Source organism: Xyrauchen texanus, chromosome 37 (genome assembly GCF_025860055.1).
Source record: "Xyrauchen texanus isolate HMW12.3.18 chromosome 37, RBS_HiC_50CHRs, whole genome shotgun sequence".
Lineage (NCBI taxonomy): Eukaryota > Metazoa > Chordata > Actinopteri > Cypriniformes > Catostomidae > Xyrauchen > Xyrauchen texanus.
This window is the reverse complement of record NC_068312.1, coordinates 25,067,332-25,088,672: the sequence shown is the minus strand read 5'-3', so window position 1 is coordinate 25,088,672 and position 21,341 is coordinate 25,067,332. Positions and strand designations below refer to the sequence as shown.

Sequence of the window (21,341 nt, the reverse complement as noted above, 5' to 3'; positions counted from 1 at the left end):
ACATTTCTAAGTTTTCCATGACCATGGGAATCCTGTTGACTGCATTTAAGGAGAGGCAGAGGATGTGTCTCTGATCTGTGTGTAAACTAAAATCATGCTCACCCCTGCTGCTGATGCTGCCATGTTCTCTTCAGCGTGAGAGCCCGGAATACCCATCTGCTTGTGCTGGAAGATGATGTCATCGTCTTCTGGAGGTTTCCAAATGTACTGCTCGCCATTTCCCATAAACACTGCCTCCTGAATGTACAAAATAATGATTGACTAGATAGAATAAATATTATATTACAGTTTAACAAGGCACCATCTCAAACAATAAATACTGGAGAATACTGCTGCGTTAAACTTCATGTATTAATGTGCTTTCTGATTACCGGTACATCAACATTACACTCAAAGCAAAGTTCAAAGTGTGGTTGGCTGTTTTTATGGTGCTTGCAAGACAGCCATGTATTGATGTTACTAAAACATTCTGGTTAGGGTTTGTTCTAATCCCTTAAAGGATTAAAGGAATAGTTCACCCAAAAATGAAAATTCTCTCATTATTTACTCACCCTCATACCATCAAAGATGTGTGATGTTTTTCTTTCCAGAACACAAACAAAGATTTTTAGAAAAATATCTCAGCTTTGTAGGTCCATAAAAGGTGACCAAACCTCAGAAACTCCAAAAAGCACATAAAGGCAGCATGAAAGTAATCCATCAGACTCCAGTGGTTTTATCCATCTTCTGAAGCAATCTCTTTTGGGTGAGAAAAGAACAAAAGTTATCCCCTTTTTTACTATATATCTTGACATCAGCAGTCTTTTTGGTGATCGTGATTTCAAACACTTCCTCGCAAGATCTACCGTTCTGCACATGCGTCAAGTACTAGGAAGTTTAATCAAGTTTAAAATCATGATCATGCATTGAGACTGCAATGGCAAGACACTAAAGTCTTATGGATTACTTTATCTGCCTTTATGTGCTTTCTAGGAGGTTCAAATTTTGGCCACCATTCACTTACATTTAATGGACCTACAGAGCTGTTTGTTTGTGTTCAGCAGAAGAAAGAAAGTCATACACATCTGGGATGGCAAGAGGGTGAGTAAATGATGAGAATTTTCATTTTTGGGTGAACTATTCCAGTAAGTATTAAACATCTGCAATGAATTCAGCCAGAACTGCTTAAAGGGATAGTTCACCAAAGAATGAAAAGTTTGTCATCATTTTAAGTAAGGGCTGATATCTCTTTTTGTGTTCCATGAATGAAAGAAATTCAAACAGTTTTGGAACAACATAAGATTGACTTAAATTATGACAGAATTTGAATATTTGGGGTGAACTATCCCTTTAACATACAGTCATTCAAACTTTGGTTTGCTATCTATTTTGGCTTCTGAAACATTTAAACTCCTAAAGACTTTTAAGATTAATGTTTGCAACATTGATGTTCAGCATTCAAAATCAAATAAACTGATGATGTCAGCGTAATATTTGCATTTAGAACACCAATTGGTATTTTTTCTTACAGCTATTTGCTTTTGGATTTGATTGGTCTTTTGTATAACCATCTATAGCCAGTAATGGCAAAAGAGCAGGACCAAAGCCTAAAAGTGTAAATGTAAATGTAAAATGTAAAACCTTAGCTTACATCAAAATTTGACTGTTATTTGACTGCTTTGCAATAAATTACATTATCTTCAAGAAATGCAAATCTAAGTTTAGTTTTGAGGGACAGTTCAAATGAATCAGAACAAAGAAAAAAGATGATAAAACTCTTTAAAATGATGTCATGGTCACACACAATCAACAAGCTACATAAGAGAAATCCACAAAGACATGACAAAGGTCTGCTGAAGAGTCACTTCAGAGACCTTCTCCCTGAACAATAAGCCATGTAGCATAATCAGGCTATAATCCCCATGCTTAATATTAGCCTCATGTCTAACCACTCAGTGTATCTAATGATATTAGCTTTAAAGCGTTTCCTGTATGGTGGCTGTAAGGGAACAGGCCGGTGCATGCTGTGCACTTTCTCCTCATTGTTATGCAGAGGAAAACGGAAGTGGGGTGTGCCATAGTGTCATTTTTAAGGCAAGGATTAGCATTTTATTGAACATCTTTCATTCACATTTCAAATTCACTTTGTCTCACATTAGCACTGGCCCATTTTCTTTGTCTGGCTGTTTGCCAGGGTTTGAGTGATTGAGAGGTTTCACTCCATAGTGTTTCTACATGTTGTATCATTCTCACGATAAAGGACATCTAAGTGAGCAGCACATCAAATGCTGTGGGTAGACTTCCAAACACTTGTGAGTATCATTGATTTGGACAGATTTCTCATGGAGGCAATAATGAAGTATACTTAATATCTCAAGTCCACTCTTGTGCTAAAGGACACAAAAAAGAAGAAGTCATTGCCTGCATGCTTCTATTTTTAAGATATTCTTTATTATAGATGGTTGAAGGCCATTAGTTGTCGTATAACATCAAAATACCTTCAATCAGCAACAAAGGTCTCACATACTGCAGTACTGCTTTGAATTTGTAACCTAAGCTAATTCCCAGCGATTATGGTGTTTCATGAATTGTGGAATTACATGAGTGCTGACTGAGTGTATGAGAAGAATATAGATACAGTAACATTTAAAAGTGTTGGGTTGTCATGATACCAACATTTCATTAGTCAATAACAAGACCTTAACATGTTCAAGATTCACAATACCAATTTCGATACTATGGTATTGAAAACACTCTATTATTTAAAAAGTGAATTATTAAAGTAATTTTATTTTCAATCAATTATTCAAGTAAGGCAAACCAGATTTTTCTATAAAGTAATTTATGGCATTACAGCATTCAAAGTAATTTAAAGGAATATTCTGGATTCAATAAAAGATAAGCTCAATTGATAGCATTTGTGGCATAACGTTGATTATCACAAAAATGTATTTCGACTCGTCCCTCCTTTTGTTTAAATAAGCAAAAATATGGGTTACAGTGAGGTACTTACAATAAAAGTGAATGGGGCCAGTCCATAAAAGCTAAAATGCTCACTGTTTCAAAAGTATACAAAAAAGATACACATCAGCTATGTGTTATTCTTGTTCATTGCCCTAGGACAGCGTATTTATATTCTCATAAAGCTGATGGCATCTCCCATTATTATCTGCCTACCTTAGGGAAAGATGGAAGGTTAAAGCCCTCCATATTTTTTCGAGGAATCTTCTGACTGTGTGGGTGGGATGGAGGTGGGGCTGGGTGAGTGGGAGGGGCATGCCGAATATCCCCACTGGTGTGTGGTTGTTGTTCCCCGAGCGCCTCCTCTGTCTCTGTTCCATTGTCCCTCTTCTGGGCTGCTTTGTCCACTCTCCGGACCTTTCTGATGCAGGCGTACTCCACTGACTCCTGGGGTTGAGGTTGCGTGTTTATCACCTGGGGGATGTTCTCTGTCTCTGTGATCCCACCCTCCATGCAGTCCCCATCAGGATCAGGAGGAGCTGGGGTGTTAGCAGGGACCGCCGGTGGGGCGGGAGTGTCTGTCTCTCCTGCTCTACCTCCGACTCCGTAGCGGGCATCCTCAGAACGCCGCGTGGGAGAGGAGCGGCGGCCCACCTCAGCATATGTGTGTTCCCCGTCCTCACCGGAGGGGATCTGAGGCAGCTGGCAGCCCTGAGAACGTAGGTCGGAGTTTGAGCGACGGCTTGGGAGTAGGAGAAGATCCATGCTGGCGGGACGGTTCTTCTTAGAAGATTCTACAGAGAGCAGCAGATCAGTTAGCCGAGATTAAGAGTATTAAATCTGACAACCAATATTATTAAAAGGATGGTTCACCCAAAAATTTTAATTCCTGCCACCAAATATTCACCCTCATGTTGTTCCAAACCCAAATGACAGCCGCACCTTTTGCTATCACTGTGTGAAAAAAAAATGCAATGAAAGTGAATGGTGATCTTTCATGTTCCACAGAATAATGAGAGTCATACAGGTTTGGAACAAACACAAGGATGAGTAAATAAAGGCAATATTTTTGGGTGAACTATTCCTTTAAGATTTTTCAAATAGACAATAAAAAGATTTGCTCGAAACTGCAGAGGCAAAGGGCAGCAGACACATACCAATCACTATAGAGTAAACCCCCTTAATTACATATACTAAGGTGGCAATAGAAACTTCCAAAATGCAAGTTGTTACCGTGCCAACACTTTGCCCCCCGAACTATAGATATGTGTAAAGAACTAAGGACTATGAAGCTTTAATAAATGTGATTGTACAGTACATACTCTTGCCATTGCAGTTGAGTCTGTTCATCTCATGAAGCTTGGTATCTGACTTACTGATGGAGCGCAGCTTGGACTGCCGCAGTATGCCCTGCAAACAGATTAAAAGAGAAATGCTACATTTTACTGTATGTAAATATTCAAATAAAAATAAAATACAATGTAAACCAGCATTTTTTGTTTTGGATGCTGGTGATACAATCACTTTGGGTGAGAAACAAAGCAAAAATTCAGTCCTTCTTCACTAAAAGCTTGACTTCTGAATAGCTCTCTTATCATGAGGGAATCTCGATCATGCATTACTACTCCTTACCCAAAGGATTAAATCATTTGAGTCATATGCATTACTTCTATGCCTTTTTGGAGTTTGAAAGTTTTGGACCACATTGATTTACATTGGATGGACAAAAACCTCACACATCCTTCAAAAAATCTTTGTTTGTGTTCCGCAAAAGAATGAAAGTCATATGAGTTTGAGACAGCATGAGGGGGAGTAAATGATGAGAGAACTTTTGGGAGAACTATTCCTTTAAGAGTCAGATTGGGAAGAAATAGCTCTTTGATGTAAAACATTTGCACAGTTTTACTTTTTACAGTGTGCTGGTGTTGTAAGATTAGAGAGAATGTTTTTATTTTAGGTCCAAAGCTTCAAAGATCCATCAAAATGTTGGCACAGATCTATTTCCATTGAGCCGATTAAGAAGATTAATTTAATTCAGGATGTGCCTTCAATTCTTTACTTGAAAATTAGTGTGAGGAAGAATTTAAATCCTGAAACAAAAACTTTAACTGGTTGAACTGACATGGAACTGAGCCCAAACCTGGGTCCCTTATAAACTGAGGGGAAAGAGAGGGAACAGTCTGAGAGAACGAAGAATGAGTGAGAGAGGGGAAAGAAAGAAAGATGCAAGTAGGAGAGAGGAGACTGAGAAATGTTCACCATGTCCATGAGTCTGTGTTTCCTCTCCTCCCCAGGCCCATTGTGTGTTTTCCCTTTCCTGCAGGACACAGAGAGAGACGTAAATCGCACACTTTCACAAACGATCAGCAGGAATCTATGCATTTTAGCATTTCAAATGGATTCTCATAATCAGACACCACCAAGGTGTACAGTTTTAAATGTTCCATTTGTGCAGTGATTTATGGAACAAGAATAGCCTGACTCATTTGAGCTCCTTTATTTAATGTGCTTTTGTACCAATTGTTTATCATGTACAGGAATAAAACACAAACACAATTTTAATTACTCTAAGCATTCGATTCAGTTGTTTTTCATAACCTTTTCAAAGGGATGGTTCACCCAAAAATGTAAATTCTGTCATCATTTGTTCACCCTCATGTTGTTTCACACCTATATGATTCAAAACAATAGGAGATGTTAGGCAGAATGTGACTGGCAGCCTCAGTCAACACTGAACATACAATGAAAGTGAATGGTGACTGAAGCTGACATTCTGCCTTATTTCTCCTACTATGTTCAATGAAAGAAACAAAAGGTGCTTTTCTACCATCGGGCCAAATGGTTCTGAGCACGGTACGGAATGGTTACAGAAGCATTTCCACTTGAGCACGGTTCAGCATGGTATGATTATAAACTGTTCTCGGCCTGGAATTCTTAGCAAGTTTAGCTAACCATACTCAACAGTGCTCAACCGTGCTGGTGGAATGCCTTTTGTATGTTCCAGCTCACGATTGCAAATTTTTCAACGCCAAGGTAACTCAAAGCGCTTTAAGTTCTTTCTAGCTTGCCATGTTTGTTTATATTTGGGTGAAGTTAATAAAAGTTAATAAAAAAATTGTATGTTCAGTGTATCTTCATGATTTTATGATGATGGTTTGACTAGTATTGTAGCCTACACTTAATTTCTACACGCCTTTTTCATCAGGGAAGTAGATTACTCATTAAAACTCAAAACACATAAATATGTTCTCATATACTATTTCCATAAAATACTAATATATAATCATTTATCAATAAATATCCTTTTTAGCTACTTTGGGTTCTTCACATTTCTGCATGTTCGCATCTGCGACCAGTATCGTTCCTCCCTACACGCAATATGCGCAAGTTACGTAGGGCCCCGTAACGTAATAAGCAGCAGTCAAGTACTAGTATTTGTTGCCATGCAAACAGGAGAGCTTTGTCTGAAAAGTGGAAAATGCTGCCTTTGGAGATTGTATACAGAGGTAGGATGAAAATAAGGTATTTTTTTTTTATAAAGATGTACTGAGGCCAGTTTCCTTAAAAGTTCCATTTGTTCAAAAATGTGGTCAGTTAAGCCATTAACTTATTAGGCAGCAAGGAAGCATAACCGTCAAAGTTAAAAAATAAATAACATGCAAATATAAATGTAATGTCAACTGTAGTGTCATGTGATGGTATTGGTTGGGGGGTTATTATCATTATTCTAAAAAATTATTTCATGAAATGGAAATTTCAGACATGCAGCAGGTAAAATGAGATGCATAACCTAATAGATAGGGATGGCTATGTTTACTAGACATCAGGAGCTGAAAAAAGGAGAAAATGACATTTAAATGTAAAATGATCAAGCAAGAAGGTATCTGCTTTTATCATATTTAAAATTCTCACTTAATCTTTACATTATCATTAGAAAGCTGCACCGCACTGCATCTCTCTGTTTTTTCAGTATCATTTTTAGACACAAGAACTTCAGGTTTCAAAACGCATGTCGAGACACTTAAGTTCTGTTTGATTCATTGCGCTGCATCTAGACTGTTTTTAGCACATGTGTCACAAAGATTTAACATTCAGGTTACAAAGAGGTGACTGTTACAAAGTTTAACAGTATTTCTGCATGATTGTTCTGCACCAAGCAAAGTTTCAGCGGTAAATGGCAATGTTTTTCCCCTTCTCTCGTGTACTGAGGGGCCGCCATTCTTGTGTGTTTACTGTTACAGTTATGAATGTCGCCTACGATGCTAACAAAAAATACAGCCTTTTGCAACATGGTGAACAATATACTGCAGCATCAGAGTATAAGATCCAGCAGAAAGTAAAGTAAATAAAACAGAAATATAATACTAATGTATAAATCATCAAAGTAATAATAATAATAATAATACTGTGTCTTGTTATAATGACAAACTAGACAACAATACTGTAATTGATGGGTTATAATATTAATAAATACCAAATAAATTCCAGTATAAAAAATAATAACTAATGTTCCTTAGAATTAACTCACTGTATGTTGTTTGTTCACAACGAAACCGTTTTGGGGGTTACAGACACACCGATGGGGGCCCCCACACAAAGTTTTGCTCAGGGCCCTCAAAAAGCTAGGAACAGCACTGCCGGTGGCATACCCAAGTCCTTAGCAAATAAACCTCTCGCCTTTTCCTCTTTGCTTTCCTTTTCATGACATGGAACGTGTCTTTCCTGTGTATTTGCCTGAGTAAAAACAGCGAAAAAGCAGTCCTAAAAACTGGAATATGCAATCATCCTCCACAGTGCATTCGCTCCAATGCCATTGCCAAAATACAGATATGTTACATTAATTCTCCTTATTTCACTGTGCCACAGTGAAAAAATAAGCCGTAACCATGCCAACTGGCCTAGAACAGCATGGATTTCTGACGAGAACTGTTTGGTCCGATGGTGGAAAAGTGACTAAAGTCATACAGGTTTGGAACAACTTGAGGATGAGTAAATCAAGACAGAATATTCTTTCTTGTATTATAGATGCTTTATTCTCAAAATCCACATTGGATTTCTTTATCATAAAACACAAACAAACAGATTGACATTTAAAACAACAGAAGGCTTTCAAAGATGGGAGGATGATTAGCAGCCCTCTGAATAATTCTTGCCAAAACTGAGCCACAAAAATGGAATTCAATCAAACAGTAATAAAATAGTATCATAAGCGCTAAGGATTATTGTCCTTATGAGCACACAAGAAGTGACAAAGATGACTACACAGTGAGTACAGTTTCTAAAGTAAACTTACATCAACACACACATACACACAAGTGATGTGTCAAGATGGTTGACAACTAGTTCAACAGTCGAGTAGTTGACTGGTGAGTTCAACTAGTGAGTTCTGGATTTAGTGATTGCAAAAGTTGGCAGCAATCTGTTTTGCATTGAGTTTGTTCAGTTCTCACAGTAGATTGTCAGTCTCAAAGTCATTTTAATTTAATTTAAAAAGCATTTGGCAATTTCTTTTCTTAAGCCATTTGCCAATTGCTTTGGATTTCCTCCTCTTTTACCATTTGTCAGACCATACCAGCTGAAGCCCAGGAGTGTCAATTAAAAAGAATAAAGGAATAAATTATCAATCCATTTATTTTCTAAATAAAAACACAGATTTAAATGTGTTTATTTAATTACTGTTTAAAAATATAATTATATTTAATAAGTAAATTGTGAAAATCTTAAAGTGCTTGAGCTTGGCCAGTGCTTTCAGGCATGTGTATGAATGAGACCGAGAAAAACAAGTAAATTTATACTCTTACCTTGTTTTACATTCTATGTCTCACTGTTCTGTGTGCACTTGCTTGTTTCTCCATTTGCCCAAAAAAATAATAAAGGCAATAAAGCTCATTCTGATTCTGATGGATGACAATCGTGAAACATGGGGTGCTTCTCAATCAGAAGGCTGCAGCTTTGTTAGGCTGGATATCTCGGTTGCCACATCATCAAGCTTCAACGAAGGCCATCTCAATTGTGAGGACACTTGGATGGCAGCCCGCTTCATGGCCTTCATTTGCCACATTTTGGAGGATGCATAAGGTGTATTCTTCGTGGCCTTCAATTACCCACAATCCCCTGCACATATCCCAAATTATTTTAAAAAAGGGCAGATTTAGCTGTCTCATTTCGAAGGCTGCATGCTAGCTAGGATGCATCCTTTGAAGGCAGCAGTATCCACCTTTTTCCTGGGGAAATGAATGTGGGAGGAACTTTCGCCAGAAGTTGTTCTACACTACAGCGTTCCCTTGCTCTGGCTGCAGTCATTTTAAGACCCTGTTTACAACTAGTAATAAGACGTGTTTCGGATGATCCGATTGCAAATGTCAGCGCTAAATATAGTTGTAAACAGGGTGCAAAATATTTTGTGATTGGATCCCAAAAAACACATTCAGAGGTAGTTAAAAACCGCATCGCATTTGAGGTTTAAAACGGTGCCCTGATGCGTCCCGGACAGCAGCAAAGCACCACCTCTCATCAGTCAATCACCAACTGAACAAATGTTTAAACGTACAAGTGGATTTAAAAGGAAATAACTGTTCGATCAGAAAACTTGAAAAAGCAATTACATGAGAACTTCACAACTCTTCCTTAGTGTATCTGTCTGATGCAGGGTGACAAGATGACAAGCACACACATCTGAAGCTGAACTAACACTGGTACTCCACTAAAACAACCAATAATTTTGCTCAAAATGTTGCGTTTGTGCTTAAATTAAATCGCAACTGCATCTGGAAGAAACAGCACGCTGGTTTGCACCCATCTACTGAGGTACTTCAACTTGGGAATTAACATTACTTGTGATTGAACATCATATTTTCAAGCAAATTGGTTTAATTTTTTGGACAAATGATGTTCAATTGCATTGAAGGAAGGAATTGTGGGTTGTGAATGCCCACGAAGGATGCACCTCATGCATCCTATGAATTCCAGTGATAGAAGGTCGCAATCGAAGGCTGCATTAGGAGTGTCGCACTCACTTTACTGAAACGAGACAGCCTCAATGAAGTATGCAGCTGACAAATGCGACCTACAGAGGACGCAGCCTTTCAAACGAGACACAGCCAACACACATGGTGACCACGGAGGCGGAAACCTTAATGACGCAGCTTACATTTTTCTCTCTCTTCAATTTTGTATTTGCATTTGCAGCTATTACAATATGTAGAAAAATAACAAATGCAAGTAGTTTAGACAATACAACAAATTAGAAAAGACAAAGCACCAAAAAATTTATTAATTAAATTAATAAAAGGGCAATTACATGAATTTGAAAAGCTTTAAAAATGGAATAGTTTTTACAAGTGTAGGGTTCCATTCTTTTCATTTTTGAAAGGATTTAAATATAAATTGTAATATCAGTGTTGCAAAGCGTATTATATAAAGGCTTTTAATAGTGACTCTAGCTTTGTGAATAACACATGTTGCCAAAATAATTTAGAGATTAAAGACATTTTTCACGTTTTCTGAAGAGTATGGGTTTTCTAAACAAAGTAAAATATCACATGGTTCAAAGCATATGTTTTGCCATGTGCACTTACTAGACCGTAATGCTGAATCCTGTGGAGGAGTCTAGCCTACAGCCTCAGGAGGACTGGTCTAGGAAGGACTAGGCTGCAGCCTTCCATCTGCAGCCTAGGTTGCAGATGGAAGGCTTGGGTTGCTAGGGTGTTGCTATTCGATTGCATGACTGTTTTATCTGAACTGAACTTGAGATAATTTTACTTCCAAGCTTCAGTTCCTGAATGCAGGTAGTGCAGGAGGAGGAAAGACAGAGTTGACAAGGGTGTTGATGTGAATGTGAGTGTCATCAGCATAACAATGAAGCTAAACCCATGGTGTCTGATTATCTGCCCAAGTGGCAGCATATAAATTGTGAAGACAAGTGGGCCACAAACTGAGCGTTGAGGGACACCGGAATTGACAGGAGCAGTGGAGGACATGTGTTTTTGCAAAACAACAAATTGCTGACTATCAGTAAGCTAGGATGTGATCCAGTCAAGAGCTGTGCTAAAAGCAGAGCATAGGTCCAGATGGATAAGTATATTTAGTGCACATAGAGATCATAGAGATTGTTAGCAATTAGATAAGCTTGAAGCTAGGAGGCAACAACTCTGCTCAAAACCTATATACAGCATTACCTACATAGAATTTACAGTTCCTATGGTGTTTTAGGAAGCTGCCAGGGGATTGCTAGAAGGTTGCTAGGGTATTATTCATATCCGTAGCACAAACGGTATGAGACTAGTTAAGCACCAAAGTTTAATATTTCGAGTAAGGGGCCTGGACAAGCAAGCACTGGTAATGAACTAAAACAAATGAACTACCAAACAAATCTGCCCTACAAAGGCTAAGTGCAGTAACTACGCAAACAAAGAAACAGAGAAAAAGGCCTTTAAAGTTTTTATACCAGCCAGTCAAACATGTTATGGGTAGATTAGTGGTAATGCATTTATCCCGAAACGGGACATAATTTAACCCAGATATTTTTTCACAAGACAGAACATGTCATAAAGCCCATTAGAAGTCTTAACTCATTTTTGACCAAATTTGTAGTTACTGCACTTAGCCTTTGTAGGGCAGAAATTCTGTGCTAATTTCTGGATGAGAAATCAGAGGAGCAATTCACAGATGAGTATGTGTTTGTGTTTGTGTGTGTGTGGGTGGCTGAAACTCACCTCTGGCAGCCCACACATAGCACAACGATGAGGATGGTGACAACAAAGGCTGAGGCGGCGGCGATGGCCCCCAGCAGCAGTACTTTGCCATAGGGATGAGCAGAGAAGTTCACTCCGTCCTGAATGGAGGCCATGTGGAGTTGCAAACACACACACTTTCACTCTCTCCCTCAAAAACACATATATACACACACACACACACACACACACACACACACACACACACACTCAAACAGTACCCCTGTCCTCAAGATCTGAAAGGGAAAGGTTGAGATGCTATGAGTTAGTTCCTTTGCTTTGTAAAAGTAATGGGAGATGTTTTCACCCATCAGAGTGATAACAAAAATATGAATCATTTTCTTTCATTCCTCTCAGTCATTCTCTGGACTGTGAATGAATGACAGAGTGTGAGTCTCCCCCACACTTCCTCTTGTTCTCTCTTTTGCACTTTATTTGGGCTTTTTTTCTCTGGGTAAGTCTGCCTGTGGCTCACTCTCTCTCTTCTATCTCTCAGTGTGTCATTTTATGCCCACTGACTGTCACTCTGCACTTGTGTAGAAATAACTTACCCCCAACTGGCGGACACTTTACATCCTTTCATGCGAAGATTCACAGGCATCAGGTACCTCAACTGTCAACAACGGTAGATGAACCTGAAGCTTTTACTCCAAAGTTCCTTAACTGTGAAGTTCCTTTTTAAGCAGATATGATATCTGTTTGAGTTGTCAAAACCACTAAGTTTACATTCTGCTCTCTCTTGAATAGGATATACAGTACACGTGAAGATTTTTCACTGGTCCTTTGCAATATCTCAGATTCACCCAAGAACGCTCCTCTTATCAAGTACTCTCTTTCTCTGTAAAAGTTAATTCCATCATTCAGGAAAACTATGAACAAAACAATTCAAAGAATAGAATACAATCTATTCAATAATAATGCAAATTATTTGTGTATTATTTGAGGCGAGGCATACGATTTGCTGTTTTTTAAATAAGTAGCTTTTCAGTAGCGAGGCTATTTTATTTGTATTGTCGTAAACCTAGTGTTTTTTGTCGCCAGGTTTGAAATAAAGATATCCGATTAACAAATAAATCCCTAATTTGAGTCGGATCTTTACATTGAATTGGTCACACGTGATAGCAAAGCGATCTGAATTGGTTTGTGATTCAATCGGAATGACTAAGAAAGCTCACGTGCATGATGTGGAATCGTTTGGAGCGTTTTGTCTCTCACCAACAAGCTCTCCCGAATAAAACATGGAAAACAATAATAATGCTTATTGCAGTAGATTTTTTATCTTCAGTCATTGAATACCAAAGCTGCAAATGCATCCTATCATTTGCCAGTGATGAAGAAGGTCTTTATTAAGTTCAACACTTGTTCAACTTGTGAAAAACTACTGGAGGTAAACAAACACATTTTCCAAACAAATCAGTATCAAAACACTTAGTTGCCTACACGAAAACACATAAAAAGTACCATGGAATTAACAGGGTTTTGTGAACATCTACCATTACCTGAGAGCACCATGTAAAAAAATGGTATATGAAAATGGTACTAATATAGTGAAGTACCATGGTGTTTTTAAATACCTTGAGGCACTATGTAAATATAATAAATATGGTAACCATACTTCAAAGTACAATGGCAGAGACATGGTATTCTTTGAAGTATTTTGAAGAACTATTTAAATACAGAGTGGTACATAAATATGGGTATATCTAATTGAATATCAAAATGCCATGGTGTTACCCTCTCATACATCAGATAATGGACAGATTTTGCAAAGGCGTTTTACACACACACACACACATACACATAAACACAAAGACACACACACACACACACACACACACACACACACACACACAAGGAATTTGGCCTCTAAACATAAACTTCCAGTACATACAGAAATACAACAGCTAGACACAGAATTACAGAATAAGGTGAATAGTACATGTATGTAGACATGTTACAGGAATGTTCCAAGGAAATCATGTAAAAATGTTTTCGTAATGGTAGTTGTCACGATCCCCTGTTGTCTGCCCCGTGTTTCTTGTGTCACCTCTCACAAACTAGAGTTCCCATGATTCCCGGCCCTCATCACTCTCTCATTGTTTTCACCTGGTTGTCATTTAGTCTAATTACCTTGTGTATTTAAACCCTGTTTGTTTTCCAGTCCCTGGTCGATCATTGCTTGTTTGTTAGTGTATGTTCCTGCCTTGTATATTCTGGTCTGTGTTCCTGCCTTGTATATTCTGGTCTGTGTTCCTGCCTGAGCCCGTCGTGGATGTTTTCCCCCTGTTTGTATCTTTTGTTTTCCCATCGTGGATGTTTTATTTGTTCCAGTCTTATTTGTCTTCATCTTTTACAATAAAACCACATTTAGATCCCCACTCCTCGTCTGCCTCCTCTTGTAAGTCATAACAGTAGTAGTAAATGAAAAATAAGCTGTAAAAAAACAATGCATGGGTTTGTATTGGTAGCATGTATAAATATTAATTTGTATTTTTTTATTATTGCATATACATTTTACCAAATCAGGCTTTCATAAACATAATTTTAATATGTCTTTTAGAAGCTTTGTCAATGATAGTATGTTCTGTGCATCTGGTTAGAAAAAAAATTAAGTAGCTTAAATGTAGCAAGCTACATTTTGCATGTGGTTTGCAGTGTAATTTAGAATGCATGTTGTTAATGTGTTGTGGCTATACTTTTGAAACAGTGAGTATTTTAATATTTAAAGATTGCCTCCGGGGGCCTGGGTAGCTCAATGAGTATTGACGCTGACTACCACCACAGGTGTAGCGAGTTCAAATCCAAGGTGTGCTGAGTGACTCCATCCAGGTCTCCTAGGCAACCAAATTGGCCCGGTTGCTAGGGATGGTAGAGTCACATGGGGTAACCTCCTCGAGGTCGCGATTAGTGGTTCTCGCTCTCAATGGGACACGTGGATCACAGAGAGTAGCATGAGCCTCCACATGTGGAGTCTCCGTGGTGTCATGCACAACAAGCCACAACAAGCTACAGATATAATGCACGGATTGTTGGTCTCAGAAGCGGAGACCAGGGAGGTATACATAAGGAGTGACGAAAACGATTATTGTGGTTATCAACATAATTAACAAATGCTGTTAATTGAGCTTAACGTGTATTGATCCAGGAATATTCCTTTAAATGCTTAGCTACAAGAAAGCCATAAAACCTTTTCACCAATATTGCCCAGGACAAAAATACAGTTCATTGAACACATGTTGACTTCTTGTGACAACATTCCCATATAGCAGGGCATGTTGACACACTATTTGGGGTAAGTTGTTACCGTTGAACCTACAATAAAACCACTGATATTTTGTGTGAACAATGAGAGGGGACATAATGCCTCGTCATGACACCACCACCCAAACATAGGTACAAAAAGATTTATAAAGCAACACATCTGGAAAAGGTAATGTACAAGAATATCTAAGCATTGATTTGGATAACAAATATTGTAATTGATACATTTATATCATTTAAAACACATATGACCAGCCCTGGTTAAAAATGTGACAAGCTGCCCCATCCTGATATTAATGAAGAAATATCTTTGTCCTAAAAACACATTTAAAACTTTCAGTAAAAATCAGCCTTCATAACATAGCTGACCCTTGCCTTAATATATGCCTGTGTGGTTTGATTATGTGGCAGGCAGCTGCCCATGTTGCCCATGCCTAAATCTGCCACTGCCTCCGATGGACTTCCAGTTTCAATAAGGGATATCGCAGAAGACTGTGCAAGAGAACAGATGTGCACTGAACTTACCCCAAGTGAAACAAATCTTCATTGCGTTCTTGTGAGTGCCTCTCCAATTGTCCAATGTTCTCCATTACATCAGTCATTGTGACAGAGATCTCCTGAATGGGCCAGTGCTTCTGAATGAAGAGTCAGCCCTGTAAGGTTCAGTCACCTCTTGTTTGCATGAACAATCCTGTCTTTTATTCTTCATTATGAAAACTTGCACTGCTGATGGCAGTACATGGAATTCTGGGGCTATTTCTGACTTTCACCTCACAGGCATCATGCATGTGCTGGATTGTGTGGATTTCGTCAGATAAAGAATTAGCCCAGATTTTATTATTTTGGCTGGTTTAGTACTATCAGGGACATGAGTCATGATCAGAATAAGAGTCTGTCGAGGCAGGCGATACAAGGAAAAAAGAAAATGCTTTTTCTTGCTACTACTCAGCTGGAAAAAAATTATGTTTACTACGTACAATGCAGTTTTACATATATTATAACACTGCATCAAGAGGCTTCCACATGATTTGAGTGAGCATTGCCGAATACATTGAACTCTATAAAGTAAAGCATTGCCCCTGGTGCCCTGTTGCGTTTCTGTCAAAGCATTGTTAAGTGACACTCAAAGTTCAGACAAGTTTTATTTTGACCCTGTTGCCGCTGACCTTTCAGATGATGTGACATTTCGTGGGCATTGCCAACGCTAGAATCAAAACAAGACATTCTCTGCAGTGCTTTTTATGTGGAGATCAAAACAGCGCATGCCACTGGTATAGAATGGTGCGCTGATGCCCTGACACGAGTCATGTGGAAGCTCTTTAGGGCTGGGTGATATACTGAATATGATATGTTGAATATAATCCATTCGCAATGATTTTGATGCCAATATAACATTAAGCATTTTATTTGCTCATTATGTTGCCTAAAGAGCTTAATACAGAGATGTTTTAGTAGCATTAAGGTGGTTTTACATGGGACACGGTCACTGCGCTTTGTTGTACACAACTGCTTGTGGCGCACACCGCGCAAGATAAAAAAAGTGTATCTTTCCGCAGATGCAGCCTGTCACTGACCAATCAGAGCTAAATTTATTCACAACCAATCAAATTACACATAGCTTTTATGTAGTCAAAAACAACATGGAGACGAATATACTCGCTGTTGCTGAATTTCCTCTTGACAAATAACGTTTCTTTGAGCGTTTATAGAGACATAAATAGGAAAACAGCCTTATGGAAAGCTGTGAGAGGACGAGTCGGTGTACCAGGTGAAAATAGTCTACAGGAACATGTATAGCTTATGTTTGGAAAATAGACGATTGTGCAATGTATACAAATGGGCCATGGACCGTATACTTAAATTTTCTCTTCTGCAACATTTTATTTAAGTGCAATCACTTACATGAAAACTAATAAAATATTTACAGTAAAAACCTCATATGGACACATTTACTAAGATGAAGCAGTGGATGGCATTATTGCATTATAAACCACTGTACAAGCGAGAAGTGGCAAAGTTGCAAGCAAAGCTTGCTGCCTATCACAGACCATATCACAGACCATGTCTGAAAATAAACAAATAAACAAGTTTTTTATCCTTCCACCCCATCCCTGCTAAGGTCTGTGTACTGCCAATGGAGGCTGTATTTTAAGACATCACAGTCAAGCTCCCAACATGACGGCTGTTCCAAAAGGTGGTCAACTTAAATTTCCTGGCTTCTAAAATATCTTTTTCTGGCACAATTACATGTATCAAGCAACATATTTTATTCCCTAAATTTGTTCAGTGCACCATGGTGCACTGAACAACAGTGGTGGTGGCGTAGTGGCTAAAGCACAGGTCTGCTAATCAGCAAGGTTAATCAGCAAGTTTGAACCCCACGGCCACCACAATTGTGTCCTTGAGCAAGGCACTTAACTCCAGGTTGCTCCGGGGGGATTGTCCCTGTAATAATTGCACTGTAAGTCGCTTTGGATAAAAGTGTCTGCCAAATGCATAAATGTAAATGTAGTGCAATAAAAAAAAAATATTTTATTCAATATTTGTGTGCTATGCATTTTAATACATTTACTCTAAAGCGTTTCACAGCGTTAGCTTAGCAACATGCTAATGTCAAACTCTGTTAATAATCAAATGAGACTCTGTGCAGAGTGGTATTTGTGTGGCCTGCATAGAACCGATGTAGACCCAAATCAGTCACTTATGAGGCTCCTGCCTTAGTAGGCACCAGCCTATGTAGACAGTGGACAGCTTTTTAGAAGAGAGCCACTATGTAAAGAACAGACATGTCTGAACTTATTGTGGTTGATTGGAACCAGATGAAGCCTAGTCCAGCTAAAGCTTGGAGCTGAATATTTAAGCCAATATATCCAGCAACAAACCACAGCGGCAGTAAATGTTGGCAGAATGCGGACAAATGCTGCAAATACAACCCATTTAGACATTGATAAAGATATCAGGTTCCTGCATTTTACTACAATGCTCAGATCCACAAAGAAAAGATGTCAAAACATGACACAAAACCAACCCCAAAGTTACTAACCCCAAAGTTTAACATTGTGTGTTTTATCTCACAATATTATCATGTCCCCAAGTATCTCTGTGTTTTTATTGTTAATGAAGCTCTCTCAATCACCTCCACTTTCTAAATCCTTCCATTCCGTCACTTGCAGTGCATTAATAATCTATTTTAACAGGATCTCCTTAGTGTTTGAGTTGTAGAAGAGCACAATAGTAGGAGTTTTTATATTTTTAATGTCCTTTATTAATTTTCATAGATATTCTGAATTGTTGACTGACTGAGGCTGAGTTCACTATAGCATACCATGCTGCTCTTACTATTTTTCCCATATAAAGATATGGCAGAAATCAAGATTTGTTTGAAAGTATGCCATACCGATCTGTCTGATTGAGTGATCGATTGAGAAGGTGAAAGGTGACAAAAACATCACATACAATTTAAATGCTTAATCAACTTTAAATTAGATTAAACATCTGAGCAATGCTCCTCTTGAGTTCAAGAGAAGATCAGAGGTGATTGCTCATCTCTTTCTCTCTGGATGGGCTTGTATTCATCGAGTATATATCTTGTGCTTTTGCACAAATCGAAACTAAAAATTGTTCAGGAGATGGAACCAATATTCACATCAGTATGTAAAAGAGTGATATTACTGTATTTGGAAGTTAAACTAAAAGCAAAATGTTCAGATGTGCTGCTTATTTAGGATGAATTAGTCTGATAGAACTTGGTGGTGTTAGCCTTATGGTTCAGATATGGGCTTGCAATGCAAAGGTTTCTGGTTTGTTCCAATGTGAGGGAAACCAATGTTAGTAGAATACTTTTTCATATTCTTCCATGCTGGATGCTGGTGCTAGAGATTCCATTCCTCTTTGACAAGGAAAATGACATAATGTCTTTCTCTGGGGAGTGTCTGTTGTCCTATGAGGAAAGTGAGATTCATGAAAAAGAGTGTTCCATTTTTCCATCACAAGCACATAATTTGTCTGAGGCCAGATGGAGCCTGATGTGACTGTGTTTCACCTCACCGAACGGCCAAATCACATGTTGGTCTTATTGATTTGTAAAGTCAATCTCTATAATGATGTGTTTCATGCAGAGACATAGGCAAGCATGAGCTGTGTGGATAAAATAGTCCCTGTCAATGTGTGGATGCTTTTCAGTGCATAAGTGAGAGATTGAGACCACGCACAAAGACATTGTGGGATCCAACAGTCTGAGAACACTGATTCTATTTCACATTATTTTCTAAATAAATGCTACATTTTGCACTATACAATTTACATTAATTTACATTATCAGCATAACAAACTGAGTGAAAAGTTGAATTTAATAATTTTATATGAATTTCAGAACTTCTTAATATTTGGTAGGTCCCCATTTTGCTTTAATGACAGCATGAATTTGAGCTGGCATGGACTCCACAAGTTTCCACAAAACCTGATGATCCATGTTATCCTTGCATGACGTTCCAAAGAGTATTTCATATGCTTGAATGGAAGCAATGACATCTGATATTTTGTACAAAGCAGTTAACATCACAAATCTGCTTACATTTGATTAATGATCCAGAAAATGTGCAGAATCTTAAATATTTTTTATTCATTTTCTGCCATGACTCCTATTAGCTTAAATGTTTTCAAAATCCAAAAATTTTTCTTACAAATCAATTAAATACAGACTTTTCTGCTGGCATTACTTGCTATTACTAAGAGTTCAGTAGTGTTACAACCACAAAGAGCTGCTAGCACAATGTTTGCACAAACACCACTTGCACTCGCTCAATAATAAATTACTGCAACTTCACCCCATTCATATCAGTTTCATAAGCTAAGAGCCAAATAGACCCATCATTCCCCTTGTATTACAATAATGTTGTGAGACTAAACGTGCAAGGACATTTTTTAAATTTTTAGTGCAGTCTCCAGGCCCCTTATCAGATCTGTAAGTCTGCCAATCAGTCCTTTTACTGTCACCTTCTTCTTTACAGATGTAAATTCCCCTGTAATTCAAAGACCAGACAGACTGACTGGGGCATTTCTAATCCTAACACAGCAATAGCAATATCACACAACAAGAGTGCTGTAGTAATACTGTATGTTAGTACAATTTCTGCTATCAAAGTTCAAGTATAACTCAAATTTTGGAACAACCCAAGAGGAAAGAAGCAAAGATTGAACGTGTTAATGACAGGCTGAGGCAACCAAGAAACAATATCACAACTGATGGTTAAACTACACTCACATCACAGTTTCTGGACTAAGATAAGACTGGGTAAGTGAGAGGAGTGTGAGGCTAAATCTACATCTTGTCTTTGCTGGGCTAATTAAACAGTAAAGAGTTTGTTTCCTGTGTAATTACACAGTTAGATACTGTTTGGGAAGGAACAGAGCTCTATCTCTGATACACAGTCCCTGTCTTTAATTTTGGGCTTATTAATTTGCCATTAGAGTAAGACAGAAGTCTGTTTAATTGGTAAAATCAGCTAATGCTAAGCAATTATTTCAAATACCAAGAGCAATCCTCTTAAAATGATTACTACTTCAATATTGATTAGTGTGACCAAGTAAAACTAAAATATGTTGTTCATACTTAATTGAAGTCTGTAGCATTTAGGCACACATCGTACAGTCCAGCACACAATATCAATTAAAATACAAATTAATTGAAACAACTCCTTTAGTCTTTAGAGCACCAAATAGAAGTCATAATCTATTACTACAGTATACAATTCATAAACTCTATTATTACAATATAAATGTAGCCAGCAAAGAATGTGTAACAATAATGTTGTTAAGATGTGCAAAAGATTTCAATAGCAGGCTAATTAAGATCTATCTGGCATACTTGATTCTAATTGGTCAACATTCTGCAGTCAAATATTTCTATAATTAACTGTTGTCCCAGGCAACTAATTTCCTACATAGCTGTGTTAGGTTAATGTCTCTCATATCACTCTATGGATTCTTTCTTCTTTCTTCATGTTTGTGTATTAATTTATTTGGTAAGAAGCTGTGTAATAACAGCATAATGTCTAGTCCAAGGAGTTCAAATATACATAGAGAAAGCTTTCGGTTAACATTCCCATTCATCGAAATGTCAGTTGTTCATCTGGTACATGCCACCCCAGAAGTCTGCAGTTGGGATGCTGCTATATTTGCTTCAAGGGCACTTAGTTCTGGAAACATTTATTTTTGAGCCAATCAGCTGAGCCGTATGTATCATGTGACTGATCACTCTATATTGGAACTCCTTTCAGCAGTCAGTGCATAGTGTATAGTGTGTTATTTGGGACACACCTTATGTCACACTGTTAATGCGATTTATATGTTACTTACTAAAAATACGAATTTTGACAAAATATGTAGCTACTTTTGAATGGCCATCAG

The 21,341-nt window shown here is 38.0% G+C and overlaps 1 protein-coding gene across 2 annotated transcripts in view; it reads right to left on the bottom strand.

Annotated features, from left to right (window-relative positions):
• LOC127631191 (uncharacterized) overlaps positions 1–21,341 on the bottom strand; it is a 35,276-nt gene that overhangs the window by 3,993 nt on the left and 9,942 nt on the right. Inside the window, exons 2-6 of one of the 2 annotated variants that reach the window (XM_052109224.1) lie at positions 11,655–11,908; positions 5,200–5,257; positions 4,263–4,350; positions 3,157–3,734; positions 103–237 (exon numbers count right to left, since the gene is read on the bottom strand). In XM_052109224.1, the coding sequence (XP_051965184.1) occupies positions 103–237; positions 3,157–3,734; positions 4,263–4,350; positions 5,200–5,257; positions 11,655–11,788 (993 nt within the window). In that variant the 5' untranslated portion in view covers positions 11,789–11,908. The remainder of the gene's footprint in view (positions 1–102; positions 238–3,156; positions 3,735–4,262; positions 4,351–5,199; positions 5,258–11,654; positions 11,909–21,341) is intronic. The other variant, XM_052109225.1, reaches the window with a different exon arrangement.